This window comes from Chaetodon trifascialis, chromosome 2 (assembly GCF_039877785.1).
Source record: "Chaetodon trifascialis isolate fChaTrf1 chromosome 2, fChaTrf1.hap1, whole genome shotgun sequence".
Lineage (NCBI taxonomy): Eukaryota > Metazoa > Chordata > Actinopteri > Chaetodontiformes > Chaetodontidae > Chaetodon > Chaetodon trifascialis.
In genome coordinates, this window is record NC_092057.1 from 18,107,015 (window position 1) to 18,132,879 (window position 25,865).

The following is a 25,865-nucleotide window of genomic DNA, read 5'->3' on the forward strand; positions in this document are numbered from 1 at the left end:
GTTGCCAACAGCTGACCAAATGCAGCTGCAAATCAGTCATGGCAGGTGCAAGTGCTACAGGTTGGGTCTCACCTGTACAGCTCTGTGCGCTTGCAAATGTGAGGTGTGAACAAAAATCATTAATTTTGTCTGTCTCTATTAGTAGCTGAGATATGGCAAAATTTGTCTTTTGCAGTGGCAATCTTGGACGCCGTCTTGGTTAAAGTCTAATAAGCAACTGCCATGGACAAAATTACCTAGACTAAAAAAATCTAGACTTAGAAAGTTTTTTGTTTTGTTCTTTTTTTCTTTCTTCAATTTTCTAACCCATTACAATGGGACTCAGTGTGACATGTCGGCCATCTTGGAAAATGGTCACCATCTTGGATTTTTGCATGGCCAACGTTTTGTTTTGTTTTTTTAAAGTAGGCTTTGAAGAGTGCAGGTACCAAATTACATGCTTGTATCACCATTTGAACTATTATTTCACTTATCTGCTTCACTAACAGGCAACAGGGGGCCAACAAGAGGAGCCATAAGCATCTGCTATTTGGAGATTCTTTCAAGAACAAGCAACTGAAGACACTACAAGAAGATGCAATGCTGGAAGTGAGATCTTATATTGAGGAGCCTCTTTTCCAGAGAAGTGCAGACCCACTGAGCAGGTGAGAGACCAAGGCTTCAGTCTACCCACATCTTACATATGTGATGGCTCGGAGACTGTGCGTTGTAGCAACATCAGTCCCTCAGAGAGAAAAAACAGGATCATGGATGGTTTCTCTTAATGCCAATCCTCAATCTTCAAAGAAGAAGAAGAATTCCTTAATTTGTCACAATTGTTACACACAACATGCAGAGTTGAGTCGGAAACTGCACACGCCATGCATTTTGTGAAATTCTTTCCCGCTTTTTGACCCATCCATGGTCAGTCCTTACTCCACAGCAGACCAGGAGCGACCAGTGACAGCATCACAGGTGGCAAAGTGTTCTTTTATACACTTTTGTTCATACTTTGTTGTGTGATTTTCTAAGGTGTTTCATTGTAAATAGTTACATTTCTAAATCTACATATAATTAGAGATTGGACGTTTTGTCAAATTCAGATGGTATTTGTTTTTGTGCTTTAAAATGTATTTTTTGTAGCACTCTGTTCCCTGTTGAGTGTACTAAGCTATTTAAAAAGTAAACATTTGATATGTATTGTACATTAGTAATTCATTTTGGTAATACATTACTTTAAGCAACAAAAATCCGAGGAGCCAAGCCATCTCTCGAGGCAGACTTCCCATTACATCTACTCAGAACATTCTTTAGTGTGTAGAGATATATGGAGTACTGATATCTCAGTCATGTTTTTTTTTTTTTTTTTTTCTTTTGCCACGTAATTGGTCAACTACTAGCGATGTGTTGGTCGCGAATGAAATTACTTTTTTCCGTTCAAGCCGCACGTGATTGGTCAACTACATGATGTGTGGTGGCTTCAGTGTGTACGCACTGAGCAGGAGGGGAGCGGCTTACAGACACAGCACACACACAGACAAAATGCTGGAGAGCTGAGAAAATTAGTGATGTTAGTGATGAAATTAGTTAGAGCCAGAATAAGTTTGAAGTTCAAAACAGCTGGTGCAACAAGCTCAAGCAGTGGGTGTGTCAGTTCAGAACCTCGGACAGCTACCACACAACACTTTAGAGAAGAGGACGGGAAGCTCCAACTGCACCAACCTGGGACAGGTGAGTCACTGCTGTAGCCAATCACAAAGCAACCTGTTGTACTACAGAAGGAGCTGCTTGGTCAAAATGTAGCTTTGAAATGCATCTTATTTCATCATATCTCCTTTCACAAAACATTGATAGACTCAATTTTCTTTGTCATAGCACCAAGTACAAGTATACTGAAGTCAAAGCTGTATGTACTGCATGTGCAAGAACAAATAATGCTAGTAGTAAACATATACTGAATAAAAAGCTGCATATGTAATGTCATATGTGAATCGTGATTACACTATTGGTCAGATTGGTGCAGCATAGTCAGCAGTATGAACATGAACATGCTGTAGGGCAGACATACTATGGACAGTGGTAAAATACATATGTGAACATAAATAGTGCATGTGACTATGTCAAGCATGTGTGGAATTAAAACCATTAGTTAACATTTTCTTAGGTCTTTATATTCTTAAATTCGGGACAGGAAGTGAAAACAATGGATGAGATGAAGCAAAGTTCTTATACTGAGCCAGTTTAGATGAAATTATGAGAGAAAGGGAGAAACAGATCATTTTTTGAATGTGACCCTTACATTATGAAGAGGAGCGATTTTTCAACTGAAGTTATGCTGCTAGATCTACTCATTCAGATGCTACTCTACTCTCGAAAACAAATGATATGTATGGAGTACTAATTTCTTGTTATTGGTTGGGTGCACAACCTTGGGACCAAAGTGCTCTGACTGCTAAAGTTCTTTCTCTAGAGGGCAAAGCACTGGAACAATAACAACCAGTCAGGCCATCAAGTTTTCTTTTAAACAATTACATTTCATCACAGAATTCTTTTCAGGTAATTTTTCATTCAAATCCATTCAACAGCCTAGTTGTGATTACCTGGTATTTTTTTTAATGATGGGTCGTACCCCATCACTAAAAAAAAAAAAAGTGCCGACGCTTCGGAGCGTGTGTCGAGAAATCCCGGAAGTTTAGTGAAGCGCGTATCATTTTTTTTTTTTAATTGAAATGTTTTCATTACAAAAGCAGTTATTATAATGTACATTCGTACAAACAATTGAACATGAGCCAGGGGGTAGGCTATTAGATAAATACAGAAAATAAAGAGCACAAGTGGTATGTTTTCTTATTGTTAGAGTCACAAATACTTTCCATGTAATGTTCTGTTTCCTTTTGGAATGCAGTAAAACAGGGGGTTGAGTGACTAAATTTGGCTTTGTGTATGTAATATTTACCAAATATTATTATTAAGTTTATGACATACAGTTCGTTTTGTTTTTTACTTTTAACATCATGAACCCCAAAAAGTATATTGTTCCACTCCAAAAGGAAGTCTGAGTCGATCTTCAGTGTGATGTAATGCAGTACTTCTTTCCAGAAGGTGGCAGCATGACAGTTCCAGTACATAGTTTCAGGCTCAGATCCGCACAAAGAACAGTTCACACATACATCCCTCCCAAATGTCAGCAAATATAGTGTTTGGCAGCATATGTGTGGTATTTTTTAAGAAAAGTGCGGTATCGTCACCCAGCTGACTTATTTTAATTTCTCTATCTGCAATAAAGATACCTTTTAATGAGCTATTTTTAATATGTGTGTAGTTGGGTGCATAAGATGAATAGATAAGGGGAAGCAGGACAGCCCTGTCGTATGCCGCGCTGTAAGTAAAGTCTGATGGAGCTGTTACCTTTTGAGTACATAGTTTTGACGGTGTTACAAAAAGTCACCAAATCCAAAATGTTCAATTGTTTGAAATATAAAATTATGTTCAACAGTGTCGAATGCCTTATAGAAGTCCAAAAGGAAGATAAAACTGTCGTCAGAACACAGAGAGGAGTAATCGATTAAGTCTAAAACAAGACGAATATTATTAGAGAGTGAAGCGCGTATCGAGGCTTGTGTCGTTTAGGGCAAATGACGTCACTGATGACGTTCGAAGCCTCGCAGGTTCAGGAATTCGTTCGAGTATCGTGTGTGTGACAGAGGTGCATTTTGATGGAGCCCGTGAGAAAGAGAAAGTTTTCCTCCGTGTGGGAACATTTTGATCTGATCTCTCCCAATAAAAAAAGTACACTTTCAGAAACATTATTTCACGTGTTTTGTGTTCGTTATGCAATGTACTATATTTTTCACTGTCTTTTCTTTAATCCAAGGTGAAGTGTTTGTTGTGTGCTAAAGAACTGGGGTACGACAACAATAACACTTCATCCATGCTGAGGCATTCTTGTGCTTCGCATGAAAATAATGAGGAAAATGTGGCAAAGTTTGTTTCTGAATAAAATTTAATGAAGTCCTTAAGTTGCACAATCAAATTCACTGCCCTCTTCATGTTTACAAGCACGTCCACCGCCCCTTACCTTGTTAAAACACTGCAACAATTTGAAAACAATTGTTCCCCTGTCATGAGTTATTCAAACGTTGACAAAATTATTTACTGACAAACATTTGACAAGTAATATTAGATTCTATTGTATTGCCATGATATATACCCATAATACAAAAAACAATCTAAATTTTACTTATATGAATGAATACATGAACAATACATGAAAAGCATTTATTAAGATTAATTAATTTCACTTGGTCATTCCCATGGCTGCGCTGTTGCATTGAGTGCATTGAAACATTAACATTAAAATTGTAGGTTCCACTCCAAAGCGTCGGCATGGTATGACCCATCAACATCTATAATATATGTGGATGTTTGACCGGTCTCTGACCTTTGGGCTTTTTCCCCAAAAGTTTCAAACGAACCGAAATTCCCATCATTCGCAACGGTTTATCTGAGGACAGACAAGCAATCATAAAGAAATATACTCTTTGTGCAGAAGGTGTGTGGCCCTTAAAAGGACCTTTGAATTTAGAAATGTAAAACAAATCGTTTAGCCGCCAAAGCCGTAAAGAGTACGACCCTGCCTCTTCAGAGCATAAACCACATCCATGGCAGTGACGGTCTTCCTTTTGGCGTGCTCAGTGTAGGTGACTGCATCACGAATGACATTCTCCAGGAAAACCTTCAACACACCGCGAGTCTCCTCATAGATGAGACCGGAGATACGTTTTACACCACCACGGCGAGCCAGGCGGCGGATGGCGGGCTTTGTAATTCCCTGGATGTTATCACGGAGAACTTTGCGGTGACGCTTGGCGCCTCCCTTACCGAGTCCTTTGCCTCCCTTTCCCCTACCGCTCATTGTTCTTGCTTGGATGTTAGATACCAAGTATATTCAAGCGGCTGACCTCCCAGGAGTTTAAATACTGTCCGAGGACGTGTTAGAAAACAGAGGAGGGTCTTTTTTCTTCTTCTTTAGTCTTTCATGATGGTTGATGGTTAACTCTTTGGCACATTAGCGCCACCTACTGAACAACAGCATTAATTACAGACAACATGTCGCCTGTAAGAAACAGACGCAGGCTGATGGGTCTTCTTTGGCCTTTCATGATGGTTGATAATCTGACTTGTAGTCAGTGCACTTTCAAGAACAATAATGATATGATCACATGTAGAGAAATATGTGGAGATGAAACACAGCACAGCTCCCTTTCTTTGAAAATGTATTGTCTGTAATAAACATCACATGAGAACATGCTGAGCATTTTGTAATGATTACTTTAACCTCAAGGATAGAACTTTTTTGTTTTTTTCACGTAAACCTTTACATTTATAAATCCAGTCTGTAATCACAGATCCCAAATCATCTCAACAACCAAAACTATAGTTTGCGACGGAGATGCTGAGGTCACATGCTGAGACACATCTGGCTGAGCTCGTATCCTGGGTGTCTGTATGAGATGTGGCCTCTGGCAATTTTGGCAGATTTTGAAAATTACTACTTATAAATAACTACTAAATATTAAAGCAATACTTAAAATGTATGCTGTCTTATTCACTTACCAAGACCAATAGCATATTACTCATTTGCTCATCTTGTTGGAGCAAACTGACAAAGTCCAGTTGCAAACGATTGAATGCCCTGAACCTTGTTGGAGCAAATGTTAATTTTTTATTTGACGAATTTGTTAATTCAACATTAATCAAGTTGTCATTTTTGCACCCTTTCATTTGATTATGTATAAATCTTCATACACATGTTAGAACCAGTTTAAGTTTGAAGTTCAAAACAGCTGGTGCAACAAGCACAAGCAGTGAGTGTGTCAGTTCAGAACCTCGGACAGCTACCACACAACACTCTAGAGAAGACGACAGGAAGCTCCACCTGCACCAACCTGGGACAGGTGAGTCACTGCTGTAGCCAATCACAAAGCATCCTGTTGTACTACAGAAGGAGCTGCTTGGTCAAAATGTAGCTCTGAAATGCATCTTATTTCATCATATCTCCTTTCACGAAACATTGATAGAGTAGACTCAATTTTCTTTGTCATAGCACCAAGTACAAGTATACTGAAGTCAAAGCTGTATGTACTGCATGTGCAAGAACAAATAATGCTAGTAGTAAACATATGCACGCAATGTGTGGAAGTAAAACCATTAGTTAACATATTCTTAGGTCTCTATTTTCCTAAATTCGGGACAGGAAGTGAAAACAATGGATGAGATGAAGCAAAGTTCTTACTGAGCCAGTTTAGATGAAATTATGAGAGAAAGGGAGAAACAGATCATTTGTTGGATGTGACCCTTACATTATGAAGAGGAGCGATTTTTCAACTGAAGTTATGCTGCTATTGAGGCAGCAGATATAACTACTGCTTTAGATCTACTCATTCAGATGCTACTCTACTCTAGAAAACAAATGATATGCAAAACAGGAGTTCTTTCTCTAGAGGGCAAAGCACAACCAGTCTGTTTTCTTTTAAACGATTATATTTCATCACAAAATTCTTTTAAGGTCATTTTTCATTCAAATTTATTCAACAGCTTCTAAAGTTGTGATTACTTATTACGATATTTTTTTTAGGGATGGGTCGTAGCGTGTCTCGGAGCGTGTGTCGAGAAATCCCGGAAGTGTTTAGTGAGGCGCGTATGGATGTTTGTGTAGTTTAGGGCGAATTGGGTTACAACGCCACTTTTTCACTGCATGAAAATGAGGGGAAAGTGGCAGACAGTTTTCTCTCTTCAGATAAATTGGGTGGCTCTTAAAAGAGCCTTTGAGTTTGAGTAACAGCAGATCACAGTGACGTTTAGCCGCCGAAGCCGTACAGAGTACGACCCTGCCTCTTCAAAGCATAAACCACATCCATAGCGGTGACGGTCTTCCTCTTGGCATGCTCCGTGTAGGTGACTGCATCACGGATAACGTTCTCCAGGAAAACCTTCAACACACCGCGGGTTTCTTCGTAAATGAGGCCGGAGATACGCTTAACACCACCACGACGAGCCAAACGGCGGATAGCTGGCTTGGTGATACCCTGGATGTTATCGCGAAGAACTTTGCGATGACGTTTGGCGCCTCCTTTACCGAGTCCTTTGCCTCCCTTTCCTCTGCCGCTCATTTTCTTGCTTGTTTGTAGGTTCCGATTAAGCGTACTAAGCTAGTAGGACAGACAGTCCTTATTTATATATTGTCTGCGGACGTCAAAGAGAACCTGTGACGCGAGTTTCACTGGGCGGTGCCTCAGTGGGTTCCTTTTCATTGTCTTTATTTGAAAACTGTTAATACCTTCTAGAAACATCTAGAGATCGTGCAGATGGATTGATGTAGTTTTAGGTAGTACATTTTATTGTTTACTTTTATTAACAGTCTACGCATACCGACAATAAACATAATACATTTTCTAAGTGGCGAAAGCACAGCAGTAATGCTCTGAGCACTACTAGTGTTCTTAACTTACTGCTTAATTACTTTGTGGTCATGCTTCAGGGCAAAGACCTTTGTTTGACCAACCGTTGTAGGCTGTATTCCTGCTCTGACAATTCAGAATATATTCTGTGGAAAAAGGCCTGCATACCAATCCTCAGTGTGTGACAGTAATGTTGATGTCAAAGTGGAATTGTCATTTCATTTTTCTCTATTGTGCCCTCCAGTGACTGTAATTTTACCTATAGGGTTTTTGTTTGTTTTTGTAAGTTTAACAGGTGCTTTTTAATTAAAGGGGATTATTATTATTATTATTATTATTATTATTATTATTATTATTATTATTATTACTACTACTACTACTACTACTACTACTACAGTAGTAGTAGTAATAGTGGTGGTAGTATAAACCTGAACTTTTGCAGTTCAGTTCTTTATTATGCTGTATTTTGGTTGAGATAAGATTAGATAAGAAGGTGAAAAGGTCAAAAGAAAAAAAAGTATACAGGATACATAATATTTTATTGCAATTGAGAAATACTAGATCTACATATATGCACAATATGTAGTTTATAAAACATTGTTTCCAATATGGATAATAAATAGTGTTGTGATCATATATTAGCATTGATAGCAATAGTGCAAAAGTATATGGTGTAGAATTGAGAAAGACAGCATCAACAGAGCTACGTCAATCAATCACCATCTCCTTCATCTTGCTGGCATTTACATGCAGGTGGTTCAGTCTACAAAGATGATTATGACTTCCTTGTATTCCAGTTTGTTCCTCTGTGATATGCATCCAACAATGGCTGTATCATCACTGTCCCCTCTGGAGCCCCCGTGCTGCAAACTAACACATCTGACACGCAGTCTGCCCTGATGCCATCCAGGCCTGTAGCCTTCCTAAATATAAATACCTGCATTGTATATGCAGAATATTTTTGAACTACCTAATTTATTTAGTCCTTTGCTGTTTTGATCTACACTGCACTTGCTTTTATAGAATAAAGAATTAGAATGAGAACAAAACTAAGTCAAAAGAATGTTATTTAAAAATAGGTATATGAATATAAGCATATAAACACTTGATACTATGAATGACCAAATTATCCAAGAAAACATAGAAATTAATATTGCTGGTACATCAATTACACGAGTAGCAAGAAAAAGCTCTATGGTTAAGTGAGATGGCTCTTAAAAGAGCCGTTGTGGTGGTGGTTAGTCAAAGAACGTCAGACAGTTTAAGCGCGCTCCCCGCGGATGCGACGGGCCAGCTGGATGTCTTTGGGCATGATGGTGACTCTCTTGGCGTGGATGGCGCACAGATTGGTGTCCTCAAAAAGGCCGACCAGGTAGGCCTCGCTGGCCTCCTGCAGAGCCATGACGGCAGAGCTCTGGAAGCGCAGGTCGGTCTTGAAATCTTGAGCGATTTCTCTGACCAGACGCTGGAAGGGCAGCTTGCGGATGAGCAGCTCGGTGGATTTCTGGTAACGACGGATCTCTCTCAGAGCCACGGTACCGGGCCTGTAGCGGTGAGGCTTCTTCACACCGCCGGTAGCCGGGGCGCTCTTACGGGCCGCCTTTGTGGCCAGCTGCTTCCTAGGGGCTTTGCCTCCAGTGGACTTACGAGCAGTCTGCTTAGTTCTTGCCATGCTTTCGTCTTTCTCTTAACAAACAGGAGAAAATGTAGTGATTAGAGGAAACGTGCTGCTCTTAAAGTGTGGGACCGTCTACGAAATGATGACGCTGCTTCAGACCTCCGCCTCCTGATTGGTGAAGGCTCCTGTTGGAGCTCAGCACCGCCTGGAGGAGCGACCCACCGCCAGAATAGCCGCTGCTTATTGGCGAAAAAGACGTTCAAAATGAGCGCTCGGCCTCTGCTGGAAGCCCCTCATGTGATTGGCCTGACGCAAATCGTGCGCGCGCTCGCGGACATATAATGAAGGGTTGCGGTTGCTGACGCCATATTTTCCTCTGAGCTCTAGTTTCTTGAAAGTATTGAAGACATGAGTGGAAGAGGCAAAACTAGTGGAAAGGCCAGAGCCAAGGCAAAGACCCGCTCTTCTCGTGCCGGCCTGCAGTTTCCAGTCGGCCGTGTTCACAGGCTACTGCGCAAAGGCAGCTATGCCGAGCGTGTGGGTGCCGGCGCCCCCGTCTACCTGGCGGCTGTGCTCGAATATTTAACTGCTGAGATCCTCGAGTTGGCTGGAAACGCCGCCCGCGACAACAAGAAGACTCGTATCATCCCCCGTCACCTGCAGCTGGCTGTCCGCAACGACGAGGAGCTCAACAAACTGCTCGGTGGAGTCACCATTGCTCAGGGTGGTGTGCTGCCTAACATTCAGGCTGTTCTCCTGCCCAAGAAGACCGAGAAGTCTGCCAAGGCAAAGTAAACGTACTCTCATGTGTCAGTGAAGGGCTCTTTTAAGAGCCACCCAATCCTGATATAAAGAGCAATGTTTCCCATATCTCCCAGATGTGATCTAGAGACAAGTGTTAGTTCTAAGTAAATGTGAGATCTCTGAACATTAAAGGGCAATGCTAATAAAACATTTTTGATTAAAGCTGTGTAAGTATCTTTAAAATGTTAAACTTCTGGGAGGGAAAAAAAAAACACTGCTGTAGAATTATCTATTTTTTTTTGACCACTGCATTATTTTGAAGACAAACTACTCTTGACCAAAAGGGTGAAAAGATGATTCTTTGATGGGAAGAAAGGTTTTGTAATGTGAGATCACAGCTATGACTGCTCTTTAAATGACATGGTTGAACATCTGCTTTAAATGCTGTTGCTCCAGTTAAGGTAAAAAAAAAAATAGGTCAACTGTCAGAATCTGTCCATAGGGAAACAATAGCAGTGTTTATGAGAGGAAGAGTATTTGTTAAGCAGCTGAAAGAAAATGGAGGAAAACTGAGCTCACAGTTCACTGTAATATATTCAAAACCATGATTGTCTATAACAAAGCAATATGTCTGGCAAGAAAGGATTACTTTTCCAAGATTATAAAAGAGTATGCTGGGGAGTCTGGAATATTATACTTCACTGACTAGCTGACTCAGTCCTGGAGATCATGTGTCTGAGAAACATGATGTCTGTTTTGGGGTTGCACAAGGGAGCTGCCTCAGTCCATTACTGTTCTCATTATACATGTTGCCACTTTGAAACATCATAAGAGAGCACAATGTATGTTTCCATTTATGCAAGTGACACAACGGTACATCTGTGCTGAACTAAATGATTCTGACTCCATTACAAACTGTCTCTTGGCGATAAATAAAGGATGAGAAATAATTTCTTAAAGTTAAATGAGGGCAAAACTGAAATCCTTCTCATCAGCACTGAAACGAGAGATTTGCTGTTTGATAATCTGGGGAAATTTATTTTGGATTAAACCTGGGGTTAGTCTTGGTGTCATAAGCAGATCTGAAACTTACACACTGCTGCTTTTTTTTTTTTTTTTTTTTCATAGTGCTGTTTGGCCTTATGCATTATCTTGTTTTACATTCACTTTGTATCTGTTTTTAATGTCCATCCTCTTGTTATATTTTAGGTCCATTTTACTCAGTGTGATTTATTTCCTTTTTCTTTGTATTCATGTATTTTTCTGTCCTCATGTGAACCTGCAAATCATACTCCTTAATTTGAACACTGTGGCATTCTACTCAATAAGACAGGCACCAGATGTGCCCACTACTACTATTATCCATTATTACTATTCTACTATCTGTCAAGGTTAAGTCTGTCTCGTTAGATACATGCCTTGAAACCATCTCTCTCTCACACACACACACACACACACACACACACACACACACACACACACACACACACACACACACACACACACACACACACACACACACACACACACACACACACACACACACATCTTTTGTATTATATTTCAGTTAGTTCATGTGATATTTGGTTGGCCCGTCCACGTCAGAGATAACTGGCCAATGAGAAATCGATCCTCTGTAAGGGGCAAGTCCCAGCCCAAGAAAATAAAATACACCCGGAAGTCTGGGCCCGCTCTGACTGAGATTCCTGCGAGAGCTCTGTAACCTCGAGCCCAGGGCTGCCTTGCTTTACCTGTGACCTGAATAAATTTCACGTCTGTAAACTAAAGATTTCTCCTGTGTTGTTCTAGGGCTTCCAACAAAAGAATCGGAGCTAACACTGTTATCCTTATTCTACTTTTACCTAGATTTTGATATTTTATTGTGTGATTTTATGCATTGTCATTATTTTTAATCTTCATCCTTTTTCAGTCTTATTTTATATTAATTTTTATCTGTTTTTATGTCCATTCTGTCTTTTCTATGTGAAGCACCCACCTGGTGCATCTGATTTCTTTCTTGTAAAACACTTTGAGCTGTAACTACTGTATAAATGGTGCTATACCATTAAGGATTATTATTATTATTATTATTACTACTGCAAGTATATTTGTGTTCTATGAACAAACTATGAGCTTGTTATCGGCACCTATTGTAAGCAGATAATGTGACAGTAAGCTACATTTCCAGCAGGAGTTTGACAGATCAAATAAAGCAGGGGCCCACTTTTCTGTCAGGCTGCCTGCATCCAAACCAGTTACTAAATTACCTTTCACTGTGTCATAAGAACAAATTTGCATCATAACTGAACGTTCAAATGAGGAATAGTTTTTAAGTTTTTATTAAATTAAATTCACACACACATATATAGAGAGAGAGAGAGATACACACACACAAATATCATGGCACCGAAGTCATGTGCAGTTCAGTTGATGAACGAAGATGAAGGGACGTCCACGTCATGGCCTTCTGTTCATTTAATTTACCGTAATTACCGTAAAAAAACAGTTTTTGAGTTTATCGACAACGATGACAGGAACACTCTTTGGAGAAGATGTGGGTGGCTCTTAAAAGAGCCTTTTGTCGGGACGTTTACGAATAAACAGCTTACTTCTTCTTGGGTGCTGCCTTCTTGACTTTGGGCTTGGCGGTCTTCTTTGCAGCACTTTTCTTGGCTGGAGGAGCCTTCCTAGCCACTTTCTTGGGGCTCTTGGCCTTTGAGATCTTCTTGGGGCTCTTTGGCGTTTTCTTGGGCGTTACGGACTTCTTTACTGGCTTCTTGGGGGCCTTCTTAGCGGCTACCGGCTTCTTGACTGCCGTCGCTGCTGATTTGGGCTTCTTGGCCGCTGGAGGTTTCTTGGCTGCGGCTTTCTTGACTTTAGGCGCAGCTTTCTTAACGGACTTCTTCGCTTTGGACTCCGGCACCTTCTTGCTCATTTTGAAAGAGCCGGATGCCCCGGTCCCCCTGGTCTGGACCAGAATTCCCTTAGCCACCAAGTTCTTGATGGCGGTCTTAATGCGGGACTTGTTCTTGTCCACATCGTAACCACCGGCAGCCAAATTCTTCTTCAAGGCAGCTGCAGACACGCCGTTCCGCTCTTTCGATGCAGCCACAGCTTTCACGATCAGCTCGCTCACGCTGGTGCCGGGTGTCCTCGGCTTCGTACTTTTCTTCTTCGTTGCTGTTTTCGCCGGGGCGGCGGCTGGAGCTGGTGCTACTTCTGCCATTCTCTCGGTATTTCAATTCTCAACAATAGTCAGAGTCAGTCTGAACTGGTGAAACTCCGGAGCAGGAGGCTGGACTTAAACACAGCATGAGAACCGTGGAGACTCAATCCAGGCCGGCTCTCCTCGGTGCAGTCTCAATGTCGGCCTACTTGTGTTTTCTCTTCACCGATAAAACACTCCAAACTAAATGTGGGACAAGTGCTGAAGGCTGACGGTGAAGCGAGCCGATAGCAGACTTGTGTCTCTTCATATTGAACTCAAGTAGAGCTCTGATGCTCTCTGCTTTTGGTTTGGGGAGACTCCAAACCTCACACATTCACCGTCGCGACCAGCGCTGCTCAGCGACTTTTCTCACTCATTTCTCTCCGAAAATGTTTTAAAATACATCAGAGCTCCATCAAAAGCCGTTTCCCCGCTGGCCTACGTGTTTGTTCAGAGACTCGGACTACAAATAACCATCTGTTGATTATCATTTTGTAATAAATTGGAGTTACTCTGGTAGCAGTAAACACACTGATAGCTTATGGGGCCAGACTTCCTGTCAGAGCTGCTCACTGTGAAAATTTCTTCTGCTTAGGACTAAATTGCTAATGTTTTATGTTGTAATGGGCAATTAAAAGACAGCTGTCTGTGGCAACACAAAAAGTGTCTGTAAATGTAACTATTACATTGTTCCACTGATAAATAATATTTTCTATTATATTTTGTTATAGTGTTACTAAAGGTGCCATAGAATACATTCATTTAGAATTCCAAATTGTTTTCTGATGTCTGCGTGGAAAAAATGTGACTTTGGTTGGGGCGAAATATGGCCATATGTGGTTTTACATGCCCAATTATAATGTTATGATTTGGTCGTGGACTCAAATAAGCCCTTTTCCTTTTTCAGTTGGCTGATGAAGACTTGATGAGCTCTTCTCTGTTTGGCTGGTTTATGCCAAGGAACCTTGATGACTCACACAGAAGCAACATGTCGAAATAGATCGTTATCGGTGTATGTAATTTGGGGGGCATAAATAATTACTTACATAATCAAAACATTTTCTGATTTTGTAATTGGTCCTTTTTACCCTCTTATTTTGCACAAGTGAGATTCACATTTGAAGTAGGATGTTAACTGTGTTTGAGGTTCACAATATGTCAGTTACATGCACAAAACTCTCCTCTTTCAACTATGCTAATGTAAATATTATTGAGGCTTAAATAAGTAATGTGTCTTCTAAACTGTTGTTGTTGTTGTTGTTGTTGTTGTTGTTGTTGTTGTTGTTGTTGTTGTTGTTGTTGTTGTTGTTATGTACTATCAGAATTATGACTGTATAATTACTATAATTTTGTAGTCATGAATGAAATAACAGAATTCATGAGGCATGAAAGATTATTTAATGTGCAGGACACAGTCTGAAGAGCAACATACGGTTTTATTTGTTTCCAACAGGACAGTACAAGGTTGTTGAGAAGTAAGTTTCATTTTGTTTTGCAGGACCATTACACAACAGCAGATCACTCCACTACACCCTCATCAGTGGATGAAGAAAAGTGTGATGACACATATTTCACTCACAAAATGCTAGAGCAACTGTGTTTTTATTTTGTTTTGTTTTTTCTTTTTTCTTTTTTTTTCTTTTTTTTATTTGGACTGGAAATATCTGAGGAAAAGACAACACAGGCATCAGTTCAAAGCATTACAATGGACAAATGTTATTTCAAAAGGGGATTTGGATTTGGACTGTGCATCCTTTTTGCCTTCAGAAGACAGTGTGCAGGCCATTGCTTCCAGAAGAAACACCCCACTGTTCACTTGTTCACCTGTCGTGGCTACTGTATGTTCAATGACTGCCCTGTTCATGTATTTTTTTCTCAGCGCCTCCACACACTACCACCTAGCCATGCATGTGTTTGGCCTTATGACTCAAGCCACCATGCTTATAGAACTGGATGAAATTGAAGAGTACTGCAGTGATGTTCTCCAGTTCACACACTGGAGTCAATGTTGACAAACATTTCAAAAATCTTTCAAAAAACATTTTTGGCCAGAGGTGGGCAAGCAATAGATGAAACAACCATTGTGGAGGAAGCTACTTTGTGGTAGGTATTAAATCAAATTACTAATGACATTTAACATTTTGCTATCTTACTGAAACTGTGTGATGTAAAGAGGCTGCCTCAGCCTCCAGATGTGATGACTGGGATCACATCTGGAACTACTGGGACCATTCTGATTCAGTAGTGTCAAGGTCTGTGTTGGATACAGAGAAAATCCTGGTACAAATCAAACAAGAGCAACAAGTCAATTTTACATTTTTGAATCTGGACAGTGGTTGTGTAATATTGAAGGCGTTCAATCCAATCTCAGCCACAACATATTAACAACAGGCCTGCAGGGGAGATCTGCAGGACAGGGAACATTATACCTGGGAGACTGATCATGTCAGAGTGTTGCATTATAAATGTTTATACTGCACCAGATGCCCCCAAAAAAGATCCAGATATTTAAAAGGCTTAGAGAACTTTTGATGGAAGGATATAGTATAATTTTATGTGGAGATTTTAATACTGTGACTGAAGAGAATGAGTCGGTATTTTCTCATTCATACTGAGTCCAGAGAGTAAATATGGAAAGGAAATCTGTAATGAGGTAAATTTGTCAGATGTATATAGAGCTGTGAACCCTCTTGGAATGGATTTTATGAGGTCTGACTCCAGAACTAAAACACGGATTGATAGATACAGCACAGTCCTAAACGATTAATGGTTTGCCTGCCACCCCAAAACCTCCAGGACCGTAAAACTGCCCCCAGCAGTCAGCCATGGTCACACATCACTCTGGACTTCGTATAACAGTGACTACAGTTACATGCAGTCAATATTGGGGTTATGGTCAATATTCCGGTTTCTGAAACATTCAGAAGAACCTGTTTGTGTGAGCAAACTGGGGTAATCCATTGGGATAGCCCGATCAAAACAGCGACGCACGGACAACGTGTCGACGCACGGAGAACGTCATGACGCAATGCGCGTCATTTCAGCTTCTGTGTAGTAACTCACTACGTTTACATGCAGTCAAGTAACCCTTTCATAACCGGAATATCAGCAATAACCCGGTTGCGCACGGCCATGTAAACACTAATAATCCTTTTGAAAAACCTAAATATGCTCATATTCTATGGTGTAAGATCGCTGTCAAAAAGATGTGTCCATAATTGAAGTTTCGTATTTGTAAAGTTAACAATTTGTGTGTCATAAAAGTTGTTTTACACAAAATTCTGCTGTCATATACGTGAGTCTGTAAAATTGGGTTCGGGTTATGATTGTTTTTATATGAGTATGAGTCTAAAAGCTGTGAGTGCAAAGTCTTGAGAATACAACTCATTTTTCTGTGACTACGAAGTCTTCACTGTGAATACGAATTCAAGTTTACGGGTACGACTCGAAAAGTGCTGAAAAGACGTCACTGAGGTCACAGTCAAGTCGCAGGGGAAAGTAATCGATCGGCGATTACTCCAACTGCGCATGCACCATATTCCGATTTTTAAAAACTCGAATATGACCCCTGGATTACTCCTTTTCTAACCCGAATTTTTGGTTATGTACACGGAATATCCCCGTCGAACGAACATTAATTTGTGTTCTGCGCACGTTCTATTCGCAAGGAATCATGGTCTTTTGAGTGCAGGTAGCTTGGATATGGATGGCACAGCTCCGGCTCCATTTCCTATTTCTTGACGTTCTCACCTTCCATGAATGAAGAAAGTGAGACAGAATAGTGGTGGTGGGTCAGTACCAGTACCAAAGCGCAAACGAAGGCGACTGCTACCGCAGTTGTTGTTGTTTTCGGATACAGGAAGAAGAAGCGGAACTGACGCGCATTGCGTCATGACGTTATCCGTGCGTCGACACGTTGTCCGTGCGTTGCTGTTTTGATCGGAATATCCCAATTGATATCCGTTTGCTCACGCATGTAAACAGGTTCTTCCGAATGTTTCAGAAAACGGAATATTGACCATAACCAATAGAGGGGTGCACAACCACTATAAAAATCCATAAATTTTCGGTCAATACCATGTTAAATCTGTTTGTAGAACTGTAGGATTTAAATGTTGGCTACATGTTTCCCAGTGACCAGTGAAGGAGTTTCATAGAGTCCACATCATGAAGGGTATAGAGAAAAGTGAAAAAGAAATGGTCTATCTGGATCGCCAGATTAGAAAAACAGACCTTAAAATTCTATTACTGGAACGCCAGTTGACGTGGGTGCACTTCACAGGTGAAATATGTTAATGGGTGGAACTATATTACAAATCCTAACCGCTGCTTTTGTACTTTTAGGGAATAAAGAAGACCAAATTACATGTGAATTTGTCTTTTTTTTTTTTTTTACTGTTTTAATCAAAAGTAATGTGTGAGTGATTAGGTCCCTTACAGCCCTTCCATCCTGCATGTCTGCTGGGTGGATGGGATGGTCATCCTCAGGGTCAATCATTTGTATGGCAGGGTGTTGCTCTCCTCTAATAGTTGCAATATTATGGAGAACAACACATGCCACAATGATGTCACATTCCCTCTCTGGGGTGACCCTGAGTTTACGCAGGCACTGGAACCGGGATTTGAGTATGCCTATGGCCATCTCAACCCAGGCTCCAGTCCTGCAGTGGGCCACATTAAAATTTTGGGGCCCTGGCTCAGGGTCAGGTCAAGGGGTCAACAGAGTGGGCTGGCATGGATAGCCTTGATCCCCCAGTAGGTAGCCATCAAACACTCCTGTAATTATAGAGGACACATTTGAGTACATTAAAAAGGGAGACAAAGAACATTTGTACAGAGTTTTAGCTTCCTTACCACGTGCAAATCTGTTGCTCAGACTGCACTCCCAGTAGATCCAGGAGTCATGTACAGAGCCAGGCCACTTGGCTTCTACATTTGTAATGATGTAGGCTGCATCACATACAATCTTGACAGTGCAGACAATGACATGAGTTACAGGGTATTGTAATGTATACATTTTCATGTACGTACATAATTTTTAAGATGGTAGGTCATAAACCTGGACATTGATGCTATGAAAGGATTTTCTATTCACATACCATGGTGACAATTACCTCTCTTTCTGGAATGGAAAACTCAGAGTTTCTTACTCTGAGTTTTCATATAACCCACTTTCTGGAATACCCCCCAGGTTTATTATCTGAGTGTTTTGTTTGACTTTTTTCTTTTTTTCTTTTTTTTTTGCTTTTGTAAGAAATAAATTATGTCATGACCCCCTTTCTCAGGCCAAACGGCCAGCAGGGCCATGACAATTTAAATAAATAAATAAATAAATAAATAAATAAATAAAGGGAACTTGTCTCTCCAGTCTACCAGCTCAGCCCATGACAGTCCGCATAAAATAAATACAGTTTTTCTATTTTTATGTGCTTGCTTTCTGTTTACTTTCTCTTTTCTTTATAGGCACCATGAGTGGCCATGTCTTACTAAGTGTTAAACACCACAGTACTAGTGCACACCATTAGCAGGTAGCTGATGTTTGATACTGCATGTGTACATAAAGTTAAGCTCACACAAAACAACAAATAGACTTGCTGATCTCTATCAGATGCCATTAAGTGTCACACCTATTCCAGTGAGCCAGTATGCACAATACCGGCACATCGGCACCAATGTTTCTCAATTCTCGTCCTAGGGGACCCCTGCCCTGCATGTTTTAGATGATTCCTGCTCCAACATACCTGTTTCAAATGAGTAGCTTGTTATCAAGCCACTGCAGAGCTGACGACGAGCTGATCATTTGAATCAGGTGTGGTGGAGGAGGTTTATTTGTGATGATACAAACAGAAGCTCATCAGCTGTGCTCACTTTGTGCTTGATTGTATTTCATGTGTCTGTTACAGCACTGCCAGGCAGGTTGTGGTTGATGCTTTCAGGGAGCCTCCTTATACTGGGCATACACACTTTACAGGTGATCAGACAAGCTGCAATGGTTTCATCTTTCCACCAGGTGTCAGGATTTCCCCTCCCTATAAATGATAACAGAATGAGCTGCTACGACATCTGTGGAGTATACACATCTGAAGAATGTAGGACACACAAGTACATAACCATAACATGTCCCAATGTTTCTGCTGACAAACACAGAGGTTAAAAGTGTGTCATGTGAAAGTCGGGTGACCACAGTGCAAAAAACCTAAAGAAGGTCCAAATTAATGCGTTCGCGCAGCATTTAGAAGAAAGAAACGTACTTTTTATTATAATATCAAACACTACACGCGTTTAACCCATCCTTGGTCCGTCCTTCCTCCGCAGCAGACCAGAGGCGGTGGGCTGCCAGCCGACAGCGGCGCCTCGGGGACCCAGCTTTCTTCGTGACGATTGGTCAGGTGGTGATCATCTTGTATATTTTTGGTGGGGGTATACCTTTATGGAGGATACCCCAGGTGAACACGGTGAACACGGGGAGAACATGCAAACTTTCCGCAAGCAGCACGCCCCCGGTGCCCACAGCGAGAATCGAACCCGGGACCTTCTAGCTGTGAGACGAAGTGTTACCGTGCCACCAAATGAAGTCACAAGTTGATGAGTCACAAGTTGATGAAAACTTCATTTTCACTCCAGCTTTGACTTACTATGGAAAATGAACTGACCTTTTTTGTGAAACAACATATACCTATGAACTGTAGGTTTTAGATTTCAGCTTACTGAAATGTGTTTTTGGCCTTCAAAGCTTTTGTACAGATTATCGCCAACCATTCCAAACCCCAGTGGTAGGTGGTGGATGTTGCTGTTGTACAGCTGGTTTAGCACACTAGAAAAATTACCCCCATACAAAACAGATTTTCGCAGTAAAAAGATCTACTTTGGGATTTGGATAATATAAACTATCCTTTGAGCCTACAACTTCAGTTAATTTTAGACTTAACCCACATAAGAGACAAGGAAAAGAAATGTGTCAGTTTGTCAATTTATTGCATTAAGGCATTTGATAAAATATAGATTAGCCTTCAAATATTGGCATCATATGACAAGTAATGACAATCCCATTTCCAAAAAACTGGGATGCTGTGTAAAACCTGAATGAAAACAGAATGCAATCATTTGCAAGCTGTGCTTACCAACAATGGTTTTATGAAGCGTTTCCAACCCCATGTAGTAATATCCTTTATACAATCATGTGTTCACATGGTGGTGAACCTCACTCCATCTGTGCTTGTGAACGACTGAGCCTTTCGAGATGCCCCTTTCATATGCAATCATGGTACTATCACCTGTTACCAATGATCCTGTTTACCTGTTTTTGGAGCATTCCACAACTTTCCCAGTCTTAAGTTACTCCTGTCCCAACTTGTTTGAAACGTGTTGCTGACATCAAATTCAGAAAAGGCAAAGATTTATATAAATCGGTGAAGGTGATGAGGTAAAACATGACATATTGTTTTTATAGAGTTGTCAATTAAGTATATGTCAAAAAGGATTAGCAAATTATATTTTCTTTTATTTATGTTGTATACAGTGTCCCGACTTTTGAATCAGGGTTGTAGTTTGATAATACAGTGTTAGGGTGTCATATATTTGCTCTGAAGTATGCAGGATTTAACTAAACACTCAGGCTAATGTATTAATAGAAACCCCTCTGCTGTGCAAAGCAAAGCACAAAACATAACATGATGACCCACCACCAGCAATCAATGTGTAAAACCAGTGAGAAAATTATACATCAACCAAGATAGATGATGGTACAAAACTCATATCAATATTGTCATCAACATTGCTGTATGTCGACTACACCACTCTGATGAACTGAACAATTTCAACTCTTGTGTCTGTTTCATCTGCATTGGCATTGTGCAAAACTGGCCGAGGTAATAACATGAAAGGATAGCACAGTGAGAGGAAAAGCATACAGTACACATACAAAGGTTTATACTGAGATTAGCAAATGTGAAGTTTGTAACTGCATCATAACTCCCCAAAGACCCTTATTTTGGTGTGCAAAACAACCATTAAATGTCCAGTGTTTTTCCCCAAAAATGGTACAGTAACAGCACGTAAAGTTCAAGCAGAAATAAAATGCAGTTGCAATGGCTAGTTACAAGAGGAATATGACATGCCCATTTAATAGAAAAATACATCAAGAAAAGCATGTGTAAAGCCTTCGTAGAAAAACGCCACTCACATCCACTGAGATGAATACGATTATTTGGCCAAATATAAATGCATTATATGGAAAGTAGCAGTAAGGCTATGAGATGATTGTCAAGGGGAATACACGGCTAAAGCCTCTCAGGAAAAGTCTTATTTAATAGCTTGCATATTTAATGTTTTACAATGTCTGCATGTTGACTGTGGTCATTGTTATATTTCCCTGTTGGCTCTTCTCTGTTCACTCAGCAGCAGGCTCAGATGCTTCGGGCTGCACCTCCACTTCCTCATCGCTGTCCAAGCCAGACCGATTCAGGGTACGCCGCATATTGAAAGGCAAGTCACGTCTTTAAAAGAAACAAATAATGGGTCAAACGCAGTCAGGTGCTGCAAAAAAAAAACTACTACTACAAATATTACACGTAAATAGAAAAATACAATACTATATATTATTGTACACTGTATGAATCAAACTTCAAACAACAACAACAACAAACAAAAAAATCCCTAAAAGTTGGAGCACATGACAGATTTAAATACAGTGGTTTAAATCAACAGCAGTTGTTGAGATATCCTCAAACTCCAAAAACCCTGAATCCTACAGAGCTACGCTGACAGAGCTCCTCTAGTGCCACAGAAGACATCACACAATGGTTTTCACAGGTGGAGTAATGACGAGGAAACTGATCTTCAAGTGTAAACGTGATGTAGTTTCCCTTTAACCTATTGAATGCGATATGCAGTCAAATGTGAAAGGAAAACTGATGTACTAAGAGGAAGCTGGAAGCCTCTACCTGAGCTTGCTCTTCAGAGTGCTGACTTCACGGTTCATAGCGTCTGCTGACTCTGCAGCATCATCCAGCTCCCTTTGCAGTTTCCTACGGTAGGCGTTGGCTCGTGTCACCTCTTCCTCCGCCTCCTCTAGCTGACGCTTCAGCTGGCGCATGCGGCTGTTCGTCTTTTCTACCTGCAGAGAAAAGGTTCACTTAGTGCCAAAGACAATACAAGCCAATCAGCCAAGGATTCCAGTCAGGATCAACCTACACAATAAGGCTCTTCTCTCCTCCCTGTAATAATCTGGGAATTAAAAGAGAAAGGAGATTAGAAATGAGGCTTACCTGGTCTTTGTATTGCTCCGTGTTGCGCCTCTCATCATCAACCTGTAGCAGTATCTCTTTTAGCTTCTTCTCTGTCCGTCTGGCCAGCCTGGAGGCCTGCTGACGCTCTCTGAAATGAGTAGAAAAGAAAATGCAGTGAGGAATAAGTATACAGTCTGGGTAATAAACTAAAATAGTAATAAATAAATAAAGTTTGCTTTATTAATGGAGGTCACCAGTCACCGAAAAAGTTTTGGTTTTCTTTGAATTGTCCACATTTGTTTGACGCGGTTTCTAAGTATCTATTGCACCAGCACTCACTTTGACTCTATGTCGAGCTGTTCTTCCAGCTGAGCAATCTTGGCCTCCAGGGTGGTGATGAGGGATTTGTACTTGGACTTGATGGTTCCCTCTAATTCCTGCAGCTTCAGTTTCAGCTCCTTGTTCTGGCGATCCAGCTGGGAACGAGCCCCCTCCAGCCGCTGGGATGAGCTGCGCTCTGCACCCAGCTCCGTGGTCAACTGTTCAGTCTAATGTCAGAAACGCACAGTGGAGAGGCACTGTTAAAGGAAAGCATATCCTCAAGTACTTCATCTTTGGTACTAGTTGAGGTGTTGTTTCTTCATTGTAACCCTCAGAGTTCAGCTGACAATAACCGACAATTCTTTTGCTGATGATTTTGTCCAGATAAAGTTACAATTCTTCTCTTTATCTGTTCAGCCATAGTGTTATTGCTGATGCCAGAAATTATCAGTTACATTTTACAAGTTTATCAGCTGCTCAGTTAAAATTATCAGCTGCAGTGATCAACACATCTAAGATCCTGTGTGTCCTTACCTGCAGTGTGGCTCTCTTCAGACGATCAGTGACCATTTCAGTGTTGAGATGCTCTTCCTCCAGCTCCTCCTCCAGCTGGGCAATACGAGTGTCTAGCCTCCTCTTTTCATCTGCCAGCAGAGAACTGGCAATAAGTGAGGAAGAGGAGTGACAGTTAATGGCTAGAGGCAAACTTGTAGGTATCCTTTAACTGCATAAGCTGACCATGAATTTCAATAACAAGTAAACACTCTATACTCCTACTATATACTATCTACATGTACTGCAGAGTATGAGAGGCAGTTCTCACCTATAGAGTATATTATAACATGTTAAGTGTCAAAATATAATTTCCAAAGTCTATCAAATACTGTCTTAAAAGTAGCTGTCACTGTTGGGTTCATACTTTTTGCTGTTGCTGCTGTTAATCTCGTCCTGGAGCTCATCTCTCTCAGTCTGAACTTGTCTCTTGAGTCTCTCTGCAGTGGCCAGATCCTGGAGGAAGCAGAAGCAACAAGTATACAGCATTAAGACTTTAAAGCCTGATACTGCAGAGGGTGTTGGGACAACTTGAGTTAATTACACACACTGGACTTGCATCTGTTTTTAATGCACAAATTCCATCAATCCATTTTTTCATTTTACCATCATTTAATGTTGCATGTATATGTGGTTACTATAGTACCTTCTATAATATCTGGTTGAGTGTATGAAATGAAGAAACTGTCCAGACTGGATGTAGGAAAAGTACCCAGTTTGGTTTCAGAATTTTTGATTTATTCCTTGACATTCATACCTCCTGCAAATGCAGGGCATCTGCCTCCATGGCTTTGAGCTTCCTCTCAGTCTCCTTAGCCCCGTTGACAGCTTCGTCTTTGGACAAACGCAGTTCTTCCAGCTCTCTCATCAGCTCTTTCATTTGGATCTGGAGAGTACACAGGCATACAGCAAAGCTGAAGTTAGACACATCATTCATTATATTTCACACACACACACACACACACACACACACACACACACACACACACACACACACACACACACACACACACACACACACACACACACACACACACACACACACACACACACACACTAGGGGTTAGGCATCTACTTGTGATCGTTACGGTTAGGGTAAGGGGATGAAGGAATGCATTATGGCAACGAGTGTCCTCAGAAGTACAAATATGTGTATGTCTGCTTATTTTACCTGGAGTTTTTTCAGTTGTTTGAGGGCCTCATCACGGCCCTTGTTGGCAGAATCGATCTGGAGTTCAAGCTCTGCCAAATCCAGCTCCATTTTTTTCTTGGATGAGAGGGCCTGAGTGCGCTGCCTGCGTTCATCTTCCAGCTCAACCTCCATTTCACGCACCTGACAGTGAGAGGATATTTAGTTGGTCAAACCATGATTAACCATTTTTTTTCCAGCAACTGTGCATGCAGTGGTTTGGGAATGGTACCTGTTTAACCAGCTGTTTCCTCCTCTCCTCTCCCTGCTCATCTCTGGCCTGCAGGTCTCGGTCAAACTGGGCCTTCATGGCCTGCATGTTGACCTCCAGGCGTAGTTTGGCGTCCTCTGTGGCCTGCAGCTCATCCTCCAGCTCCTCCAGCTGAACTCTCATCTCCTCCAGCTGCTGCTCCATGGTCCGCTTTGATCTCTCCAGCTCATGAACCTGTGGACAAGGTTGAATTGTTACACATCAGCATATTTCAGACAGTGAAGAGGGGCGATGATGCCAACAATCTACTCCAATTTTAACATCTGCTGAGAGCAATGATGAAACATTTATTGCATCAATGAAACATCATAAAAATGTTTCCAGGGTAGACATTTTTACAAATACCTGACCTAACTGAGATCCAATTTCATCTTATTACAGCTCTCCATGCACCAAAATGATGCCAGTGTTTTCTCTTACACTCTTGCCAACATCATCCTTGGAGGAGACCAAGTCATCCATCTCAGCTTTGAGCAGCTTATTGGCCCGGTCCAACTCGTCTTTCAGGTCTGTCATGGTCTCCAACTCACGGGCCAGTGTCAGCGCTCGTGTTTCCTTCTCCCTGGCCTCAGCCTCGGCCTTGTCGCGCTCCTCTGCATACTGAGTTGAGATTGATTTCTCCTCGGCCAGCATCTAGGGAAGGGCAGACCAGAAAAGGCAGCTACAACTGAACACTGCTGAATGAAGGAAACATCGTGTGGTGAAATGAACAGTGCATCCAAGAATGTTTGAGAAATCAATCTTGGATGCTGCAAATGAGTCTTGCTATTTATATTTGCTTAATATTTCCTATGGCCATTCACAGATTACTACAGCTGCCACTTTCATTTAACAAAATCTCATCAAGCTGTGAAAAGAAAAATAAGCAGTCCTATAGTTCATCATTTGTCTTTGCTCTGTGCACTAGACACACTGTTGACATGATACCTGGTCAAACTTCTTCTGCTTCTTCTCCAGGTTGCAGACGGTCTGCCTCAGGTGGTCGTGGTCCAGTATGAGGTCATCCAGCTCCTGCTGTAAACGGGTTTTTGTCTTGTCCAGTTTGTCGTAGGCTGAGCACTTCTCCTCAAATTGCTGTGTCACACTGTCCAACTCCCGCTTGACTTGTTTGCGGCTCTCCTCTGCCCCCTCCAAGGACAAGGCCTCCTGTTCCAGTTTCTTCTTCACCTCCGCCAACTGAACACAATGAAAAGAAGGGGAATTCGAAGAACAAGAACAAAATGTGGACAAGCTGAGGGACATTGTGGATGTCTGATGAATGAATGAGGACAATGGTATGGAGGAAGTACTTTTATT

At 41.2% G+C, this 25,865-nt stretch overlaps 6 protein-coding genes across 7 annotated transcripts in view; 1 reads left to right on the forward strand and 5 right to left on the reverse strand.

Annotated features, from left to right (window-relative positions):
* Nucleotides 1-4,582: 4,582 nt before the first annotated feature.
* Nucleotides 4,583-4,894, reverse strand: LOC139347326 (histone H4). The gene has a single exon (XM_070986824.1). The coding sequence runs from the start codon at nucleotides 4,892-4,894 to the stop codon at nucleotides 4,583-4,585; it is 312 nt and encodes a 103-aa protein (XP_070842925.1).
* A 1,945-nt stretch (nucleotides 4,895-6,839) lies between these two features.
* On the reverse strand, nucleotides 6,840-7,151 carry LOC139349197 (histone H4). Its single transcript, XM_070989783.1, has one exon. The coding sequence runs from the start codon at nucleotides 7,149-7,151 to the stop codon at nucleotides 6,840-6,842; it is 312 nt and encodes a 103-aa protein (XP_070845884.1).
* A 1,535-nt stretch (nucleotides 7,152-8,686) lies between these two features.
* Nucleotides 8,687-9,111, reverse strand: LOC139346057 (histone H3). The gene has a single exon (XM_070984963.1). It carries the CDS (start codon nucleotides 9,109-9,111, stop codon nucleotides 8,701-8,703), a length of 411 nt encoding a protein of 136 aa, XP_070841064.1. The 3' UTR covers nucleotides 8,687-8,700.
* Nucleotides 9,112-9,465: 354 nt separating this feature from the next.
* Nucleotides 9,466-9,852, forward strand: LOC139342441 (histone H2A-like). Its single transcript, XM_070979535.1, has one exon. The coding sequence runs from the start codon at nucleotides 9,466-9,468 to the stop codon at nucleotides 9,850-9,852; it is 387 nt and encodes a 128-aa protein (XP_070835636.1).
* A 2,490-nt stretch (nucleotides 9,853-12,342) lies between these two features.
* Nucleotides 12,343-13,027, reverse strand: LOC139343616 (histone H1-like). Its single transcript, XM_070981363.1, has one exon. The coding sequence runs from the start codon at nucleotides 13,025-13,027 to the stop codon at nucleotides 12,407-12,409; it is 621 nt and encodes a 206-aa protein (XP_070837464.1). The 3' UTR covers nucleotides 12,343-12,406.
* A 7,288-nt stretch (nucleotides 13,028-20,315) lies between these two features.
* LOC139339361 (myosin-9-like) overlaps nucleotides 20,316-25,865 on the reverse strand; it is a 28,073-nt gene continuing 22,523 nt past the window's right edge. For both annotated transcript variants that reach the window (XM_070974952.1, XM_070974944.1), the window contains 11 exons: nucleotides 25,497-25,745; nucleotides 24,990-25,202; nucleotides 24,531-24,743; nucleotides 24,281-24,442; nucleotides 23,867-23,995; nucleotides 23,477-23,565; nucleotides 23,092-23,215; nucleotides 22,576-22,784; nucleotides 22,276-22,384; nucleotides 21,952-22,124; nucleotides 20,316-21,504 (listed from right to left, as the gene is read on the reverse strand). In XM_070974952.1, the coding sequence (XP_070831053.1) occupies nucleotides 21,399-21,504; nucleotides 21,952-22,124; nucleotides 22,276-22,384; nucleotides 22,576-22,784; nucleotides 23,092-23,215; nucleotides 23,477-23,565; nucleotides 23,867-23,995; nucleotides 24,281-24,442; nucleotides 24,531-24,743; nucleotides 24,990-25,202; nucleotides 25,497-25,745 (1,776 nt within the window). In that variant the 3' untranslated portion in view covers nucleotides 20,316-21,398. The remainder of the gene's footprint in view (nucleotides 21,505-21,951; nucleotides 22,125-22,275; nucleotides 22,385-22,575; nucleotides 22,785-23,091; nucleotides 23,216-23,476; nucleotides 23,566-23,866; nucleotides 23,996-24,280; nucleotides 24,443-24,530; nucleotides 24,744-24,989; nucleotides 25,203-25,496; nucleotides 25,746-25,865) is intronic.

Coding starts and splice junctions, on each gene's coding strand:
- LOC139349197 (XM_070989783.1), bottom strand. CDS start 7,151: ATGAGCGGCAGAGGAAAGGGAGGCAAAGGACTCGGTAAAGGAGGCGCC.
- LOC139342441 (XM_070979535.1), top strand. CDS start 9,466: ATGAGTGGAAGAGGCAAAACTAGTGGAAAGGCCAGAGCCAAGGCAAAG.
- LOC139346057 (XM_070984963.1), bottom strand. CDS start 9,111: ATGGCAAGAACTAAGCAGACTGCTCGTAAGTCCACTGGAGGCAAAGCC.
- LOC139343616 (XM_070981363.1), bottom strand. CDS start 13,027: ATGGCAGAAGTAGCACCAGCTCCAGCCGCCGCCCCGGCGAAAACAGCA.
- LOC139347326 (XM_070986824.1), bottom strand. CDS start 4,894: ATGAGCGGTAGGGGAAAGGGAGGCAAAGGACTCGGTAAGGGAGGCGCC.